Source organism: Pristis pectinata, chromosome 4 (genome assembly GCF_009764475.1).
Source record: "Pristis pectinata isolate sPriPec2 chromosome 4, sPriPec2.1.pri, whole genome shotgun sequence".
In the NCBI taxonomy this organism is placed as follows: domain Eukaryota; kingdom Metazoa; phylum Chordata; class Chondrichthyes; order Rhinopristiformes; family Pristidae; genus Pristis; species Pristis pectinata.
In genome coordinates this window covers 34,264,663-34,285,920 of record NC_067408.1, presented here as the reverse complement: position 1 = coordinate 34,285,920, position 21,258 = coordinate 34,264,663, and the positions used below count along the sequence as shown (strand labels likewise).

Below are 21,258 nucleotides of genomic sequence, written 5' to 3'. Positions count from 1 at the left end.
CTGATGACATAAAAAACCTTTTCTTTGGTTACAAATGATCATTTCAAATGTGCATGTAGATTTTACTATGACATGTGCCATTGGTCTCATTCCCAATCCCCCTCTATTTCCCTCTAGCCCTGAAAAGGCTTCCTCATGAAATATATAACCATCTCTATTTAATCAACCTTATTGAATTTGCTTTGATCATCCATTCAGCAAACAGATCACCAGATAAAAACAAAACTCATTCTTCCGGCCCTTTTAGCTTAAATCTGTGTCCTTGCGTTAGTAACCATCCTGCCAGTTGGAATTTGCAATTGTTTAGCTCACACTAATTTGGGGATCGTGTTTGGGAAGCTTTCTTGTCTGTTTTCTTTGGACGTGCATCCTCAGCATGAAAGAAATAAAAAGCATCTGGAGATTTATTTCTTAGATTTTAAGTTGACTTTGGCATTAGGAGTGGTTATAATCAGTGACTGGATATCCTTAACGCATTTGTAAAGGCAACTGTAATTTAAACCTAGGCACTTGTACCATCGAAGTCCAGTAGTTTAAGAGCTGAGTCAGCTTTTATTTAATTGTGCATTAAAACACATGTATTAATTTACATCGTAACACCAAGCAATTCAGCAAAATGTAACAAAACATCATTACACCACAGTTGGCAGTGGCTGATTAAATCTGAGTCAATCATATTAACCATCGTTGCTACATATGTCAGTGTGCATGAGATCTGTTCTATATCAAATATCATAAATTGCAGGTTACAGATCAACAACAATATCCAGATTTTTAAAAAAACTTCAGTCCCTTATTGCTAAGCAGTGTACATCATTCCTACCTTATATTGAAAAAGTGGCTAGTTTTACCAGTTGTAAATGTTTAGCTATGAAATCATTGCACTTAGGAAGCCTTTTGTTGGAGGTTACTGGGAATACGTGTTTTGTAGTGTTATGGTAATAAACTTTACAGGTGTGAAGACTATGTAAATTGTGTGTAATTATTTTTTATGTGCTTCTTGATCCTTGCTGTCATTTGCTGTATATGATGTAAAAATGCTACAGTACAAAGGCAATTCATGTAAATTATCATTGCAGCGCTTCCTTTAAATAGTTTTCCTTGTATTAAAATGTTTGTGAGATAAATGGTAAAATTGTTTGAACAGTGCTATTTTATACTTTTTACAATGTATTAAGTGTATATCTCTTCAATTAACCTATCAAAGGATAATGTTTGAAATTGTCTTCAGCATTTAAAGGGATAATTAGCATTTGAGTTTTGTTGCTCAGTCATATTTTACAATAGTGTAAACCATGTTTTCTGTTTTAGCTAACTCTTCAAATATTGACTGCATACCAAACTTCCTTGAGCTTATGTTACTGCATATTTAAGGGTATAAAACACTATGACAAGTTCATAACACTACAAAAAGAACTTTAAAAACATTGTCCACTAAAGTACACACATTAGCAGAAATTTGAAAGTAAAATATGATGCATGGTCCTAGTGTATTATCTGTGTTGTGTGTAAATGTAAAATGTTAATTTTCATCTATTAATATTTTAAATATTTAGATTTATTTTGCAAGAATCCAACTGTAATCAAAAATATGCCATTTCTTTGGTGATGTTATGAATGGTTGATGTCTACTTTCCATTCAATGGCCAAATCTGTGCGCTGCAAACTGGTTTGTTCATTTTTGGCACTTTTCTGATACTTACAAAATTAGCAGGAAGCCAGAGCATTTCATTATATAATGCTACCAATGCATTAAAACATCCAAAAAACTGTTCAGCTCGGTGATGGTAAACTTTAAGTGTTTAACAAAAAACAATGTAAACATTGGCTTCAAGGTGAAAGTAAAATTGTATTGTGTCCAGCAAAAATTTAGGATAAAGCCAATATTATTGCTTAATTTTTTTAAAAATATATTTCTTCATGCTGGTTTGGCTTGTGATTTCTGCAGCTTTGTGCTGATAAATTGCATTGCAATTTTCATATTAACAGCAATTCTTTTTAAACCCAAGCTATTGTTTAGAATGGTCTACTGTTGGGGCAATAAAGAATCCAGAGTTGAACAGGTCAATGTTTTTCCATATACAATTTCTTGTACAGCTGTTAAGTAATTATATTACATTTTAGATCACAATGACTAAGTACAATACTTTAAATTAATTTGAAATACAGCAGTCTGTACATGTTCTATTTTGAAAAGTAATTCTGAAGTGCTTTCAAGTATATTGGCCTTATGTATATATACCCACTGCAGTAAATTTATGTATTGTAATTTAACCCAAGATTCCAGTAAATGAAGTATATATTGTTAAAATTGTTGAGTTGCTCTTTACTGCATCTTGTACATTGATTAAATATTGGAGCAGAAGACTGATTGTTCTTAATCTAATCGGGAACTAAAAATGAATCTAAAAAGGATTTTTTAAAGAAATAGTTAAGATTATCAGCCTGTTCCAAATGAAAGCATGAGTTGTCGTGCAAATTCTCATGTGTCTACGAGTATTAAGAGCAAAGAAAGGTTGAGCAACAAAAAACACAGACATTTTTAAGTGGATGAAAATGCAGATGCTTGGTTCAAAAGAATTTGTTTTATTGCTTACAGTCAGTCATTTTTAATCAGCAGTGAATCTAAACACTGATTTACTAAATGCATTTTCTTCATTGTTTGCTCCAAACACAATGATTTTGTTTTAAGTTTTTACATTTTAAGCTAAGTGGACAACGGGTTAAAGTGTTGAAAAGAAACCTTGCTCTGTTTTTTTTCTTGCTTTAACAAAGCAGGTAGGAAGTAAGTTTCAAAAAGATAGAGTTACTTGAAGGAAAGGTTATAGAAAATACTTGTGGATGAGACCAGAATAAAGGAGTATAATAGAAGGTCATCACTAACAAACCAGAAACAAAATTTACCCTTGGAGTGATGAGAATATGCCTCATTGGCCCTGGCAGCTGTTGACTGTTCTCTGCATAATTGACAGCAAAAACTAAATTCTTAAGTTACTTTCAGTTGTGCAGTATTTTTCAAGAATTACACTGGCGTTAGCTTTCTCAAGGAGACCAGCAACGAAATGCCACATGGTAGCAGTCCCCAAAACTTAAGGTGGGGAATTCACCTCAACAACCTGCATTAAGTTGGATTTGGTGTAATCCACAACTGAGGAATTAAGGTAAATGTTGATGTTTTATGACCACTCAATACTTATTAATTTATTTGGTCTGTTAATAGCTTAATTATTTTTGTATGTTCCTAAATGTCATAAAAATTCAAAGATTTCAGTAGTATTATAAACTGGCTGTTTTGTGGGCAGAGTTTGTTCTAGTTCCCATTGCCTGATTCCTCTACAACTGTTGGTGCTGATTTCCTTTGACCTCTTTCTATTGGCAGATCTGCATGAGGTAAATGTGATTTTTTTTAATATAAAATATATAAACTTGATGCTGAGATACAAATTCCGATCTTGCCAGGAATGGGCACAACCCAACAAAAAGATTTTCAATTAATTGAAGATTGTTTACTGAATTTTTTCCTTCTCAGCTGCAAATTGGGATTAAATTATTGCTGCTGCTTTGCACATTGCCATGTTTTATCCCAGTTCTGTAATTTAAGGTGCCTTCTCCAATGATGCTATCAGATGTTACTAAAGCAAGACGAACCAATTTCAACATTAATAGGTCGCCATAAGAATTGTGTGTCATGCTGAGCAAAGTACTTTCAAAATACCCCCGAATGATAGACCAACTGAAAACACAACTAGTTCCCTTATATGCAGGAAATGGTCATTGGTCTTGGAGTCAATGTCTCTCTTTACTTTTAATTTTAAATCTCTGGAAATTTAATGCCTCATGTTAAGAGCCAAATAAGTTCACTCACTATTTTTATAAATCTTCTCCCTCCCCCCCAACTTCTATAACTTTCTTTAAAATCATGCCTGATGCAAAAGTTTTGCGGAAGTTGACAGTGCTTTCCGTAAGCCCCTTGTGGAAAACTGGGACACTGAATAGGGTCACCATTCATTATTATGTTCAGTTAAGGTCACACCCAAGCCTTCTTCCATCTCCTGTTTGACTTAGGCCCACATTATTTGCTGCACTTACCCATTGAAGCACTGGGTGTATGGCAGGATACCGATAGTCCTTTTATTAGTGTTAACTTTGGCTAATTAATGTCAGGAATTAGTAGAAAGACACAACCTCATGTGTAAGGGAAAAACTGCAGAAATGTTTTTGCCATTGATAGGAATGAAAAGAGAGAAATTCTTCAATACCATAATCAGGCCAAATTGTTAGGCAGTGTGGCCTGGGATTAGATTTGCATTTAACATAATTTTTGTAGACAAAATACTAATTAGTATTTTAAAAGCTTTAATATGGAATCAAAGATGACCCATGAACTGTAAGTAAGTACAATTTTTAATCTACTTTTAAGACTTTGCACTGCTGTTCAAACTTTGTACTTCTATTTATGGTGTCTCACATTGACTTTAGCTGTGTCTACATTTTTAGTGTCTTTTTCATGTCTCCCTTCAAATTGTAGTCAGTTCTGCCTTTGTTCATAAAATAATTTCAACTTACAGTAATTTTTCTCTGAAGCCTTTATTAATTTTTCAGCCAGAATGATTAACACTGCAGTGGTTTAAAAATGTCTCACCCTGAACTTGCAGTGTCAAAATTGACCTATTGTTAACTGCTTGAGGGGCTCTTTCCTGAATCATCTTCAGTGCTGCAAAAGTGCACTTTGCACCCTCTCCTCTGAGAGGAGCTTGAAATTAATCTTTGAAAGAATAGATTCTGGTCTAGACTATGTAAATTGGGTGACCCCCTCCTGATCCTAATCATAAATACTTGAATAGAAGGTCTTTGTGGTGTCTGTACCACTCATTTCTTGCCCATTTGGTATTCTCACCAAACGCTGCTCCATGCACCACATATGGGGAACTTCCTCACACCTCCACTATTTATCTTCTCTTAACTAATTCTCAATTTATCTAGGTAATTTAAAATGTAAACCTTGGCCATCAAGCTTCTGAATAATCTCACAGAGAACCTCTGAAATCGCTAAAACTCATCTACTTGAATAGAAAGGAAACCTATTTGTAACTTACCTACAAAAAGTCTATTATCTTAATCTCAGGATGCTCTTAACAGTTTTGTAATAATCAGTTTTATTGTCATGATTTGGCAATCTCATGAGCAGACAAAGAGAACCAAAAAATTAAAGGGAATGGTTCTACAAAGCAATTATTTACACATGTGAATTTGGATTCAGGCTGTTTTTTTTTTAGGTACACCAATCTTTTCCTTAGGGAAACCCCAAGCACAGATATGATCAATGTTAGAGAAAATTGGGACTAGCTAGGTGGAGAATGTGGTCAGCCTGGACTAGTTGGACCGTAGGGCCTGTATCCGTGCTGTGTTGTTCTATGACTCTAAAATTTAATGGGCACTTGATTTGGGAAGGTTCACCAGTCTCTTCCTTGCACTTGTGTAACCCTTCAGCTCATGGTCAAAAACAAATCAAATATAATGGACCAATCAATGTTGGCCACAGCCCACTACACCAGAATCTGCCTTTTCTGAGTGCAGAGAGCCAAGGGAGGTCACACTCAGCACCCAAGAGGAAGTGCGCTGCACACATCAAAGGCTTTTGAATGGTTTTTTTAAGATGTCACTGTTAGAGACAAAAAGAACTTCATGTTAATTGCTTAATAAAATGTAATCCAACACTTACCTGAAAAGTATTACCAAAATTTAAATTAAGATTTAATATAGGAAATTACAAAAAAGCAGATCAGTTTCACAAGACCATTGCTGTTTTAATTTTAAGCATGTCAGAGAGATAGGTATACACTTTCAAAACAGAAAAAGTTAAACTGTGGCTTGCTTTAATTTCAATTGCTCCTTTCCTGGCAAAGTACAAAACATTGAAATATTATGCATTATGAGACTCAGTTTATACTTGTCAGTTAAAAGGAGGATAAATTCAAGTAATGAAACAAAGATAATAAAGCAAACACTTTACACCAACACCTTGTAAATATAGGATCCATACTTGTGGCAAATGCAATAAATAGTCTACACATGGAATTAAGTTACAAAAACAAGGCAAGATTTGTGACAAGGTTCTTTATTGCAGCACTTTGCACTTGCATCCGATGTGAACGCTAAAGGCAACTGTATAACTCACTTCAAATGTCAACAAATTTGCCAAATCAATTCTCACAGCTTCACTTAATTTAGCTATCATTTATTGCAAAAAGAAACACTAATATTAATTGGTCTTTGGCAGATAGCTCCCTGGACATAACTGGTTTCAGATCTCAATGGCAATATGGCACTCTCAACTCTATCAACTTTGTACAAAGTTCCAATAAACTTGCTACTTAAACACTAGCTTTTCCTTCAATCTTTTGAAATTTGCCACCGATACATATGGAAAGGAAAGCCTAAAAGCCATTTTTTTTAGATAACAAGTAACCATTTCCAAGTAGCTATCAACATATTTGGCTACCTGATAGCATACCAGCCGAAGGAAAACAATGAAAAGCAGTTAAACTCCAGAACCACACCTACACAAAACCTTCCTATTCATCAATTGTCTGATTATATTGTTTTAACTCTTTACATACACTGTGTTAAAGGAGAGTGAACTGCTAATTAAACAAATTAAAGTACAGTTGCCTAGAAATTCATCCCTGATGGCAGTTGCATTTAAAGCATCACATAGCATCATTGGATTGTAAATCCAAAGTCCATTCTATTGAAATCAATGGAATGAATTTCCAAAGCAGAATATGACACACTATCAGTACTAACTAAGAGATTATCCACAATGGATGCAAAGGTGCTGGTTACAGGAACCCATGTGGAGCTTGCTCAGTAATAATATCACTGCAAACTGGGAGAAATGGAAGCTAAAAAAATTGTGTACAAAACACACCTCATTTATCGCTACAGTGATTAATCCAATGGAATGGTGAAGAGAAACACATACTAATAAGTGTAGATAATGAAGAGATTCTATATGAATTCAAACCATCTCCTTCTCCATTTCAGAAAAAATAGTTTTAGCCAATCTAAGCATTTTCAGTAATCTCCCTTCTCCTGCAAGTCATAGGAGATGCAAGTGCAATTAATAAACATACAAAAGCAGTGACTGCAAGTTAGTATCTTATGATAAGCTGTTTGGCTTACTCCTTAAAACACTAAGTTGTTTTTTCTAATTACTATCCATAGCAAACATCCAAACTAATTTCCAGATGCAACAATCAAAGTTCTAAAGTTTGTGAGTAAATACTGACATTGATTTTGTTTTACAAGTAGCAATGTAATTCATAAAAAAATGGTTCTGCAAGGTAAGAACATTCTCAAAGAACAAGTAATAAACAATGTACATTGTGTGCAAAAGAGTGATAAAGATGAAATGCCTGAAGAGTTCCTTATACTGAAGGGATGTCCAAGATAGATACCACTAAGCTCATTTCCCATTGGAAAAAAAAAGGTACATTAAAATTTATAGGAGATTACATGCAGAGCAGAAAGACAAGCAAGATAATTGGCCCTTTGAGAAATACTCATGTAACAGTTTTGCGTGTTGATTAATTGCCTCTCTGAAGTGTTGCATATATTTTTTTATTGTACCAGAGAGCCAAAATTCCTTTGTGACTTCAGTTCTTTGTGACCTCTTCCAAGCTCCCTGATACGGATTGTGCTTGTCTGAGCCAGGTTTCTATTATGCTCTCTGTTGACCATCATCAGTGTAGAACTAGACAGTTGAAAAGGCATGACTCTTGCATAATGGTTTCTCTTTCTTGGAATAAAATGTCTTGCCTTCCAAGTTTATGTGGCATACCTTGAAGGTTAAAGAAATTAAATCAAATTGGTTTCAGATCCTTTCGGAATTCAATGGAAATTGTGTTTACATTTACAATGGTTTGTATTTCCAAATGCTGTCTAGATTTTTTTTACATACACACACACAGCTTCGGAACATTCCACATTGATAGATTTTCCAACTGGACCAATATCAAACAATATTCATTTGTAACTATGCTACAATTAGGCTGGAACACAAGTATTAAATTACTAAATTATTGTGTTTTGGGACAATTTTTGCACTTCAAATTCAGGTGCGTCTTGGCCACTTTCAAAACCAAGCACAGTCCTGACATACTCACCTCCTCCCCTTTGTTCCATGGTCCACTGTCCTCTTCTCTCACCCGCCAGCTCTTGCTCCACCCCTTCCTCCCACCTTTTTACACTAACTTCTGCCCTCTTTCTTTAATGAAGGGTCTCGACCCAAAACCTCGACTGTCCATTTCCCTCCATAGATGCTGCCTGACCCACTGAGTTCCTCCAGCATTTTGAGTGTTGGAACATCAAACATTACAGCACAGTACAGGCCCTTCAGCCCACAATGTTGTGCTGATATTTTATCCTGCTCTGAGATCTATCTAATCCTTCCCTCCCACATAGCCCCCCCCCCATTTCTGTATCATTCTAGTGACAGATAGCTCCAGATGTTGCTCCAGATTTCCAGCATCTGCAGTCTCTCGTGTCTCCATATATAAAACAAGCATTTTTACACTTCTTTGCCAACTGCACCAGTAATGCCCCATGAAACGAGCAGACCTTTAATTGGCCAAGGATCTTCACCTTCCTAAAATAAATTTGATAACATATTACAACAATACTGGAAGTGATTAGATGGAGACTAGAAAGAGGAATATGCTCACCGCACACACAAAACAGGTGTCATGCCAGCTGTACCCTAGAGCCTCAAGAAATCTGTCACCAGCGTCGATCTTGAAGTCACAACCATGGCATTTTGTACCAAACATTTTCTCATAATCTATTAAGAGTGCATAAATTAAATATAGTTTCATATTTATAGTTAAAGGATATTGCAGCAGCTTCTGATTTAGACACATATAATTATTAATTTAATACATCACAGCTAGACCTTCAGGTAGATAATGCGTTCAATCTGACACCACACATTACAGTACCAAGGCCTTGGAGAGGATGCTGCCGAAATTTACTGTACAGAAGCTGGGAATGCCCTCCTTATATTGAAGACTTTGAGAAGAATCAATATTCAAAAGTAAAGATGAATGGAAACTAGATCACATACCACTGTTTTTGCCGACTACGTAGAAGAATGAAGAAATCTGGTTAATGACAATGAGCGACTGCACAATTTCAGTTGACACATGCACACCCCACAGCATCTGATGGGATGTGCATGTGTTGATGATGGAGGCACTTCATTGTTATTTAAAGGGGTCTTGCCTCCAATGGTCCCTATCCAGTGCTCACAAGTCCCCTGCAGGTAATTTACTTTTCTGTTTCACCCTTGGGCTCCCATCTGGTAAAAACAGCCACATTCTTACATGAACTTATGACACTCACCCAACACCACCCCATCCAATTTAGTCATCAGCCAGCCTGCCCCAATCTCCCCAACAAAGCTCCCTCCAGAATATAGCCCCATCCATTCCTCTTCAAACACAAACTATTTGTGGCTGCTGACCTTTACCCCAGCCCTGCTTCTCACGATCGTTCCAATTCCCTTCCTTTTCCACAGGCTCTCACTTCTGTAACTCTACAGCGTTGAGCCTCGGCCTTGCTCACCCAATTGCAAAAGAAAGGTCTTTCCCCATACAAGACAGCAGTGATCTTGGACCTTGGGCACTACCGAGTTTCCCACTGATGGGTCCACAAACAAAATGCTGATCATATTCAGGGCAGAGGTGTTTTAAGAAAATAGGAAGAACTATTTCACATGCCAGAGGCGCATCAATAATTAGAGGTTACAGACCTAACATAAAAGACTTTTTCCCCCTAACCAGTAGATTGGTATTAATGCAAAGTTAAAAATGGTGGCCAAAGCAGATTTAACTGTGGGTGACCAACTTTTCTCATTACCACCCTGGATCAGTTTCACCCTCACCAAGTCCATCCAATCTCATCCTCCTACCTGCATGAATGCAATGTCTTATATGCTTTCTAAATGATGAAAATTACTGAAAAATGCAACATGATACATCCTGTTAGGAGGTACAAGGAAAGGCAACATAATGTAAAGGTTTAAATTCTAAAGAGGGGGCAGAAACAGAAACCTGTGTATACCTTTGAAAGTGGATGGCAGAGGACACAGATTTAATATAATCAGCAAAAGAACAAAAGCTGACTTTCAAATAAAAACCTCCGTCTTAAAAAAAAGAGATTACAACATGTATTTCGAAAGGGAATGGGATTAACATGAAAAGGAAACAAAATTGCAGGGCCACGGAGAGAAAGGGGAGGGGATTGGTTGCAATGCTCTTGCAGAGAGATGAAGGTGAATGTTCTCCATCCATGCTGTTACTGTTCAATGTTTTTAAACGGCTCTAACCCAAAGTAAAAGTTTATTTGTTCTTACTATTAAATTTTCCATAGATCCTTTAACATTTAATATTGACATTTAAAATGGGTCTTTCTGTAAAGATTTTTTAAATATAAAGTTCATTTAGTATATTTCTAAAACAAAGTCCAGAATTCAATCCAAAAGTACTATTTGAAAAGTAAATGCAACTTAATCACACACTGCAAATCTGAAATTAAATGGAAATGCTAGGGATGCTCAGGAGGTCTGGCAGTATCCATAGAGAGAGGAAAAAGAGTAAGTGTTTCAGGTCACACAGATGCAGCCTGACCTGCTGAGCATCTCCCGTACTTTCTGATTTTATGATCTCCCCCATTGTTATAAAATCCTCTCATTTGCCACTTGAACTACTATTAATGATACAATAATACAAACAATCTTCCAACCCAATTTATTACATTAATTAATATTAACTTTATGAACTCCTCATTGAGTAAATAACAAGTGTTTAAAAATTCTGTTCTGCCTCATTCCAGTTCCATTCAGACGAGGCAGAAACATTGCACTCTCATCTACATAAAAGCAATCCTAGTCACTATTTAATGTAGATAAAATATTACTGCTTTCAGATTACACGTTCAAACAGTAGCTGTCTAGATTGGATTCAGAATAAATTAGTAATGAAAATTAAGGATGTTATATTGACTGAATGATACAATATGCTTGTGAAACAATTTTTAATATTACAATATGCAAAGACATTTAGATCAATAACTTATTTGATACAAGGGAATAAATGTTTTAAAATTCATATATTGAGTTATGCATTTGATATTTTATGCAAAATATTGCTCCAATTGAAATGAGTGAAGATAACTGTTCCCACACATTTATTTGAAAAAGTTCAAAACTGCATTTACCTTTCTCACAGTAGGGCTGACCTTCTTCCATGTAAAATGCTTTATTGCGGATTGGAGTTTTGCATGCAGCGCAGGTAAAGCACTTAACGTGCCATGTCTGCTTCAAAGCATGCATAATTTCCTAGAAACAGGAAATAAAGGTTAATTTTTGAAAGAAAGGAAAGCAAAAATTCACATCAGGATAGAGCTTGGGATTTTTTTTTCCCTTTGGTTTTCAGCTTACTTAATCGCTGGAGCTGATTTCAAGTAATTCCTCATCTAGGTTTAATTGGACATGACTGGGTTAAACAATCTAGACATACAACAATGTTCTATTTGGAATGCACCTGGAACTCTATCTAGGAAAGTTCTGCAATGAGTCAAGATCAAGTGCTGCCATTTTTGGCAATTTTGCTTAAATATGCCATGTAAGACTATTGTAAAAATTTATACCATAACTACACCTTTCCACTGCAGCTTCTTATGTTCCAAGGATGAAGGGGATTGACACGTGACTAAATTACGTTCTCATTTCAGTCAAGGAGCACTCCCATTTCATGCATAATGTTACCCAGATACAAAGTAAATCTCCTTTAACTCTGTTCTTGCAATTCACTTTTCGCCCCCAAAGATGTTAGTGTGGTATTTTGCCTTTCTGTTCCTAATGGTAATTTCGTTGCAATTACTCAAAACACTTTGCTGCCTCCACCTCTGGAAGTAAGTCAAAATACAAAGGACCCTTTGATCAATAAAGGTGTGAAATGAAGGGAACTCATTCAGCTATAAAGACTACCTTCCTCTGGAATATTGACAATTCAGTTTCATTGATTGCTTCATTTTATATACAAAGGAGCTCCTCTTCTGTTCACACACGTCCCTCAATTACAAAAAAAACAAATGTGTCAATGAACTTTGATCCATGGATTATCAACAACAGTTATTCTGATGAATATTTTCATATCATGCATATTGTTTTGATTAATGAGGTTTGCTTCGTATAAACCTTTTATCTTTAAAATAACAATGATATTACTCACGCCTATAATCTTCTGTTTACATTTGGCACAATTGGGAGCGTGCTTATTTTCATAGCATTTTCCACAAAACACAGAGCCCTTTTCCTCAAAGAATCCTCCCTCAGTCAAGGTCATTTTACACTGATTGCAAGTAAACTCTTCAGGATGCCAAGAACGGCCCAAAGCTACAAGATAGCGGCCTCTAAACAAAAGGAACATACATCAGTCAGTCAATGTAAATCTTTATTTTTTTTTATCTTGTACTTGATTAAAAAAGCACCCATTGTTTAGATAAGAATTCACATTTATGAAACCAATTTTTCTACTGCAGACTATGGGCTGATATGTTAATAACCCAGCGTTATTAGGCTAATTTACATAGTTATAGAACATCAGTGCCACAAATTTATCTACTTTACAGGTATTAAATCTTGGGCAAAATAACCAAAAGATGAAAAGTTGATTATCACTGTTTGATAATTAAAAAGTTGGCAGATTAGGTTAATTTCAAAAAGACAGAATGCCAACATTGAAAGATCGTGCCTTCATCAACCACCTTTCTCCTGTTCAAATAGTGATCTAGGAAGTGACAGCTAATGTCCCACCCATGTTAAACATCACTGAAGCTAATCAGTTATTTCACAATATTCTTTAGTGGTTTACCTGGTAACCTAGTTGATTTTCAACCTGTAAAAGTGTAATTATTAAAAATTAAACATTTTCCTTTGGTTAAACTGAAATACCCACACCCAAGCACATAAAAAGATGTAAAAAGTTAATTATGAAATCATAAGCTCAAACAAAGCATGAATTTATAAAACAAGAGCGTAAGAAGGTGTGAAATGTGGAGACAAAGATCATAACTTGATGGTCTAGGAGTCAATGGGTTAGAGTAGCAAACTGTAAAGCATCTTTTGTTCCACAAAAGGTTCTATGAAACACAAATTATCATTACTGCGAGTTATTGCACAAAATGCAATTTTTGGAATGGAAATGCAGAGAAACAAAAATAAAGTGCATAGTCATTCACAATTACAAGTATCAGCCCGCTTAACTCGTGCAGATTTAAACAATGAAAACGTGCTTGTACAACTGAAGTTACTTTAGTTTGAATCTGTATAATTGTTATGCAACTTAGCTAAGATTCAACACAAGTTGCTTACTGAGATGGCACTTTTTTCTTTTTCATATTTAGTAGCAGTTCACAAATTACAATTTGAAAGAATTCATGCAGAAATAATATCTGATTATTGACTCTAGTTTCTGTGGTTTAATGATCCTACTCAGTCATTCTGATGTGGCTATTTTCTCCCCTCCATGGGTTGTGTACTCATGCTGACAATAGGTTTCACAGGCTGTCAAATTCCCCAATGTTATTTATAGCTGGAACTGGAACATGTTCCCAGCTAATTCATGCTGCTCTTTCCTAATCAACATTCCAAATGACACCTTTACATGGTACAGAATATGATGATCCAAGCTGAGATCATATTCCCTGCCATTTTGCCGTGCTCTGATAATATGAGTTAAGGTTAATTTGGAATTTTAATTATGCAGGTTTAATCTCACAGTTGTATATTTTCACACTACGAATTTGCTGAATTTGCACCAAATAGGTAGGGCGTTTTTGAATTCACCTCAAACCTTTGAAATGAATTCAGAATATAAATGAAAATACAATTAATTCAAACCTGTATCAATGATGCAAAAGAAAATAAATGAGCTAATGTTTAGAGACTGCATCCACCGCTACTATTTAATTATAAGTATACAAACTTGGTCAGTGCAAAATGGAATTCCGTAAACGCAGTCCTGAATGCAAAAGATTCAGCAGGGTTTCTAACCCTACTGAATTAATGAATAATCTATAAATTAGTGATTAAACTTAAATATTAATGCAAACGACCGGGGAAAAATCTTTGGGGTATTAAAGAAAATGGTGCATTCTTCTTTCATTTTCTTGAATATTTTAGTCCATTAGTTATATCAATATTGAAAATGGGGAAAAAAGTTGCTTAACAGGGCAAGGCTATTGGAGGCAAGGTGTCCTGTGATGAACCCGGCTAGAATATGGCAAACCAATAAATATTTAAAAATGGTTGCCACCAGGATTTTACAGTCAAATCACAATCATTTGGCTGCATGTTGCTTTCTTTAATGAGTTTTCCCTCAGCAACTAAAACTTGAAATTTACAATCCTGACTTCATCATAGCCCTAACCAGAACATTACAATATTTTACTTGTGTTTATTGAGCAAAGTGGTGAGAGATTTAAATTATTACAGCTTCAGTTCAAACATATTTACTACTAATCACCATCCTAAATGCTAGGATGATGGCATTTTGCAATCACTGATAAATTGATCAACTGAAAGGCCATTGTGCAAGGCTGGGAAGCGTCTTTTCTATTGCAGGTAGTGCATTAGAGACGCTTTTCAGTTTGTCTGAATTAGACATAGGCAAGTTCTTCTTGGAAAAACATGTCATTTTGGAATCTATACTGAACCTAATGCCCCAAAATGATGCCAAAACTTTACTAAACTGTACTCTCAGAAACTGTTACTCTTTCACCTTTAGGTATTAAATATCCAAGTTCCCAACACACTGGTATCACCTTCAGTAACGGAATTGAACATATCTTATGTGCACTGTGACTATTTTTAAAAGCTTCAGCATAACACAGCTGTTCCATTTTGCAATGTTATAAATTCCTTCAATAGTTTTCATTCTATACTCAGCAGTTCCCAGAAGTCATGAAGCACAGGAAAGATGTCAGGACTGTCTACCATTCTTCATCCCTAGATGTTATTTCTATGATTATAGAAACTAAAGTCAGGAGCATGGAGGTCAGCAATGATATACAAACCACAGTGATTTTGCAGTTTAACATTTTATACAAAGAACAGGAAATGCAGTTGTCCAGTTGCTACAAAATACTTTAATCCTAATTATGTAGCAACTAGCAGGGCAACCAAAGGGTTTTGATACATTTTTGTATTACACTCCCATTATAGTGATCACAAAGCAAATCTGCTCTTATAAAATTGTCATGTTTTATTTTCTCGATGAAATGCATATGTATTTATTTAAAATGACATTTTGTATTACCTCATCAATTCATGTTGCATTGTTAAAAGTGCAGAAAGTGGAATTTTGCTGTATTGAATTATTACTATGCACTTAAAAAGGATTAAGTGATCATCTAAAAGCCTAATTTGCATTATTACATCTTTTCTACACTAGCTACAAGTAATATCAAAAGAGAAAAATGTTTCTAATTCTGGAAACACTAATTACTGTGACTTTAAAAAAATTCAGTGTAAAAAATAAAAATGTAAAAAATTCAATTAAATTGGAAATGTCCTAATAACTTTAAAAATCCTTCTGATCTCTTCAACAGTAGAACACTGTATCTACAAATGGTGCACCTGGCCAACTCTGTTTTTCAGAGAAATCTAACAACCCGGTAATTGTTTCTAATCTTGTTGCATCAGTGGTTTTGAGGGGTTAATGCGATTATCATTGAGAGTACAAGTTCCAAAGCTGCCCTTAGCCCGCTTTGTGGGGAGTGGGGTATCGAAGGGGGAAAAAAAATCAGGATCCTGGGGTTTTGGAGTAAAAGTGGTGTCATTGCCACTGGCATTGCCAATCAATATTTCAATAAGTTCAAGAGTACAAAGTATACAGGATTTATACAGAACAGGCATAATATTCTATCCAATCATTTAATTGCAACAGGATCAGAGATCATATTACTTCTCAGTAATGGCAATGTATACAATTTTTTTGAATTTTTCTTTGAGACCTGCATTCTATTTTCTACAACTTTGACTATTTCCTGTGTATGCATGGCATTATAATTTATAAAGAGAAGAGGTTCCACGGCTGTATTTTGTTAAACCTACTGGTGAAATTTCAATTTCAACACATTTGAAAATTTGGGTGCAAATTGCATTTGAACCATATTTCTGAAAACAATTGAGTTTGTTCTCAATGCCATTTCCATAATCAATAATGTGAAATTTTCCATGAATCAGCACATTCAAGGAACATTTTAGAACACTATTATTTCTTGCATTTGCAGTATTCCTCAGTTTGTGGTCACATGGTATAATTTTGAAAATCCAACTGAGGAAGTTCTAATGCTCACGAATCATGTGAGAACAACCAGAGTTTTAGTGTTTGAAAGTGATTGATGTTCTACTGAAGAATTTACTAATTTCCTTGGCGTGCGGTGATCCTTTTCTTAATAACCATTTTAAGCACTTAATAGCTGTAAAATCACTGCACTTTAGTCCCCTTGCACCTAAAAAGGGAAACCAAATTTTAAAAAGTCCCAAGCACTCACCCAGGAGCACATGTTGCTGCAACCTAATACTTTCTGTGGGCACAGCCTGTGTAAAATACTGTGGTAACTTTATCTGCACTGAATGCTAGTTGCACTTAGATTTCCTCTACTATCATTTTCAATTTGAACAAGTTTGGGTGAATCTGCTGGAAAAGTGTTCTGGAATCCCCATGCAATTATTGTACAGTAATGACCGAATGCAAGTTAGAGGACATAAATAGCATGCTTGCACCTTCCTCAAATCCAGATTGTTTATGTTGATTTCCACTATTATTGAGATCTTTGTGACTCGTTTGGCATAATGTATACTGGTAATGTCAGGAAAGTGCAACAGCACCAGGTTCCTCACTGCAATACCCAGGATTTGTAACCAACTTCTAACAAAGCAACATCCAGCTCCAGAAATAAAATTAAATTGTGGTGCTCTGTAGGAACAATCATGATTTCACACTCACTAAACTGCAAATTTTGGTTATAATGTTATTGAAAAGAGAATAAACATGATGCAGTGTTGGTAGACTGACCTGCAATAGGCCTTGGTTAGCAACTATTACAGTTACGGTCAATTACAACTGTTTTTTGTAATCACTTTTACAATATAAAAAGGTGCAAACTTGTATACAAAAACGTAGAGAAAAAATTCCAGGGATCCCTTTTTAGTTTGAACTTGTACTAAAAACAAAGCAAGACACACTTAAGAAGCCACAATGTGATGTGCTGATGTATGCAACCACCGTGCTGCAGAGATCTATTTCTCAAGAAAATTCTGAGTTAGAAATTTAGGTGATAGAGGCCAAGATTCCTGGTCCTATAGATTTTGCTATACCTATAATCTTTTAAAGTTTGGGGAAAGATGAGCCAAACATACACTCCGTTCTAAACAAAAGTCAATGCATTGGTCTGGTTCCATTTTTCCTTATTGTCTTACACTGGTGTTCTCATCCAATTCTAGTAAAATGGAGTCAATTTTTTTTATTGCTGAGTGCATTTGAAAATGCCAGAAGTAATATCATCACGTACTCTATTTTCTGAAGAATTACAGTGGTGCTGCATCACCTCTCAAAGCTTTGGAACAGAATAACTGAATTCAGCAAGAAAGGAAAGAGAAAAAGACAAAGTGATGGAGGGAGAGCAAAAGGTAATGTCCAACCCAAAGCCATAAAAAAAGTTGATGAGTGAAGGAGAGAGAAGCTGTAATAGGAGAGAAAGACAGAAAAGGAGTACAAACACACCAACAAAAAACAAAGAAATAGTGGGGAGTTACCATACTTTCAGACCTATCATGTGTAACCTGATAAAAGGGCAGTGAGGGATAATTAAAGATTATGTAAATGCTTTCATAAATGTTCAATGAGACTAACTATACTTAATACATGAAGAGTTAATCAAAACGCATAAAACAGTAAATGCTGGAAATCTGAATTAAAAAACAGAAAAGGCTCGAAATACTCAGCAGATCAAGCAGCATCAATGGAGAGGGCAAAATGCAGACTGTGTGACTGCTTTGCAGAACACCTCCATTAATTTCGCAGGATTGGCCCAGAGCTTCCAGTTTACCATCATTTCAATTCTTCAAACCACTTCCAAACTGACCTTGGTCCTTGGTCCTTTATACAATTGCACTGAAGATCAAGGAACAGAATATCATCATCTGACTTGGAACATTGTGCCCTCTGGACTCAACAATGAATTCAACAATTTCAGATCATATGCCTTTCCAGATTGTGTCAGATCTGGCCAGTCATCAAAATGTAATGGTATTTCAAATTTTCTCTCTCCACACTTGCTGTCTGACCTGCTGGGCATACCCAGTTTTCCCTTTAATTACAGGTTTCCAGCACTATTTTTTTCCTCTCCTTTGTGCTCATCCATCTCCTTCAGTTTACAACTCCTCCAGGCTGATCAGCTGTGATTGATAAACTTGTCCAACCAGCATCACCAGCTTTATTGCCATGCCAACATTTGAACCTACAAGTTAGGAGCAAAAACTGGAGTACGAACAGGCTACTCTGCCCATTGAGCCTGCACAATTAAAGCCATCGTTAATCTGATCGTAATTTCAATAGTGCACTTTCACCTATCCCTAGTGACCTTTCACCCTTACTTATCAAGAATCCATCTACTTCTGGCTTAAAAAGTTTAAGCTCTGCTTCAACTACCCTTTGAGGCAAATGATTCCAAAGATTCATAACAGTCAGAGGAAAAAAAAATTATAGCCTCATCTCTGTCTTAAATGGGCTTCTCCTTTTTGTTTGGGAGTGATCCCTCACTCTAGATTCTCCCACACAAGGGTGCATCCTCTCCACACCCACTTTGTGAGGAACACTCAGGATCTTCCATGGACTGCAGAATACAGATGAAAAACACTATGATGCTGGAGGAACTCAGCAGGCCAGGCAGCAACTGTGGAGAAAAGCAGGCAGTCAATGTGTCGGGTCAGGACCCTTCTTCAGGATTGAAGATAGGAGAAGGGAAGCCCAATATATAGGAGGGAAAAGCAGAGCAGTGATAGGTGGACAAAAGGAGGGGAGGTGGGGTGGGCACAAGGTGGTGCTAGGTTGATGCAGGTAAGAGATAGTGATAGGCAGATGTGGGAGAGGAGGGGAGAGCAGATCTGCCAGGGGATGGGTCAAAGGTAAGGAAAAAAAGGGGATAGAAAAGAGAGAGAGGCTGGGAAAGGGAAGAAAAGAAGAGGCATGGTTGGGGGGGGGGGGGGCGCAAACGTGTGTGGGGATTAAAGTGGGAGAATTCAATGTTCATGCCATTAGGCTGCAAGGTTCCAAGACAGAAAATGGGCACTATTCCTCCAGTTTGTGCTTGGAATTCTCCTGATAGAGGAGGAGGCCGAGGATTGACATATCTGTGATAGTATGGGAGGGGGAGTTGAAGTGACAGGGAGATGCAGATCGCAGTTACGGATGGAGCGCTGGTGTTCCTCTACATTAGCTAGACCAAACGCAGTCTAGGTGACTGGAAGAACAGCACCTCATTTGTCGTCTTGGAACCTTGCAGCCTAACGATATGAACATCGGGCTTCCCCTTTTCCTATCTTCAATCCTAAAGAAGGGTCCCGACCCGAAATGTCGACCGCCTGCTTTTCTCCATGGATGCTGCTTGGCCTGCTGAGTTTCTCCAGCATCATAGCATTTTTCATTTTCTTCCATGTTTCAATCATTTCACATCCTGCTCTTCTGAACTCCATGAGATACAAGCCTAGCCTGTCCAAACCGTCCTCACAAGACAATATCCCATTCCAATATTAATCTAGTAACCCTTCTCTTAAACTGCTCCCAATCCTATGACACAGTCCCTTTGTTCTCTCCACTCTTGTCCCTTCTCTGCAACTTAAAACATGTTTCATTTCTATCTTTCTCTAGATTTGATGAAAGAAATTTACTTGAAATTTTAACTGTTTCTCTGTCTACAGATGCTGTCCAACCTGCTGAATATAACCAATATTTGCTGCTTTAATTGATGAACAATTACACTTGTATTCTTTACTCACTTGATGACCTTGTTACAATGTGCACACACTGGAGTCCTGTTTGTCCCATCAGGTGCCTGCTGAGCTGCCTGGACAATAGAGTTTCGATTCTGCTGAGGGGTTGGTTGAGCAGGCTGAGTGTATTTAGTCAATACGGTGGTAGTTTTGTTTGGTGCATACTTCTCCGCAAAGGAATCATCCACCACCCAAGGGGGTCTGCAACTTGGAGCAGAGGGAACTGGAGCAGCTCTTGGGACCGGTTTCCCTGGAGAAAGCAAAACAAAATAAGGAGACATTTTCACAGATGAGGCATCTTACAAACATGAAATAGCAGCAGGAGGCAACCACTCAGCACCGAATTCAATAAAAACAGAACTTACCTGATTGCAACCACTTTGATTGTAATTTTCTAGTTGTGCTTACAGAATTGCATTCTAGGAATTCATTAATTTTACTGAAAGCCAGTCTCTCTATACTTTCTTTTTACATATATGGGGTAAACTTTGGATATTTAATTAGCACATTATCATTCACTTATCATCATTGAGATTGAGACATCAAAGAGAACAAGTCATAATCCTCTTCTGTTATTTAATAAGAGCAATGACTTGCCAGCCATTGGTATTGGTTTACAGAGGTACAGTGAAAAACTTGTCTTGCATACCGATCGTACAGATCAATTCATTACACAGTGCAGCTACATTGAGTTAGTACAGAGTGCATTGAGGTAATACAGGTAAAAACAATAACAGTACAGAGTAAAGTGTCACAGCTACAGAGGAAGTGCGGTGCAGGTAGACATTAAGGTGCAAGATCAAACAAGGTAGATTGTGAGGTCAAGAATCCATCTCATCGTATAAGGGAAGCGTTCAATAGTCTTATCATAGTGGGATAGAAGCTGTCCTTGAGCCTGGTGGTATGTGCCCTCAAGCTCCTGTATCTTCTGCCTGATGGGAGAGGGGAGAAGAGAGAATGACCTGGGTGGGTGGGTGGAGTCTTTGATTATGCTGGCTGCTTCACCAAGGCAGTGAGAGGTATAGACAGAGTCCATGGAGGGGAGGCTGGTTTCACACAATGCAAGGGATTTCCTGATTTCATCATTATTCCCTTCAACTCACAGCAACTCAGACATGTTAGATTCTAATTAATCTGTC

At 36.6% G+C, this 21,258-nt stretch overlaps 1 protein-coding gene across 8 annotated transcripts in view; it reads right to left on the bottom strand.

Annotated features, from left to right (window-relative positions):
- Nucleotides 1-5,782: 5,782 nt before the first annotated feature.
- pdlim7 (PDZ and LIM domain 7) overlaps nt 5,783-21,258 on the bottom strand; it is a 112,692-nt gene continuing 97,216 nt past the window's right edge. For all 8 annotated transcript variants that reach the window (XM_052013763.1, XM_052013769.1, XM_052013764.1 and 5 more), the window contains 5 exons: nt 20,126-20,369; nt 12,294-12,474; nt 11,278-11,398; nt 8,727-8,842; nt 5,783-7,843 (listed from right to left, as the gene is read on the bottom strand). In XM_052013763.1, coding sequence (XP_051869723.1) covers nt 7,757-7,843; nt 8,727-8,842; nt 11,278-11,398; nt 12,294-12,474; nt 20,126-20,369 — 749 coding nt within the window. In that variant the 3' untranslated portion in view covers nt 5,783-7,756. The remainder of the gene's footprint in view (nt 7,844-8,726; nt 8,843-11,277; nt 11,399-12,293; nt 12,475-20,125; nt 20,370-21,258) is intronic.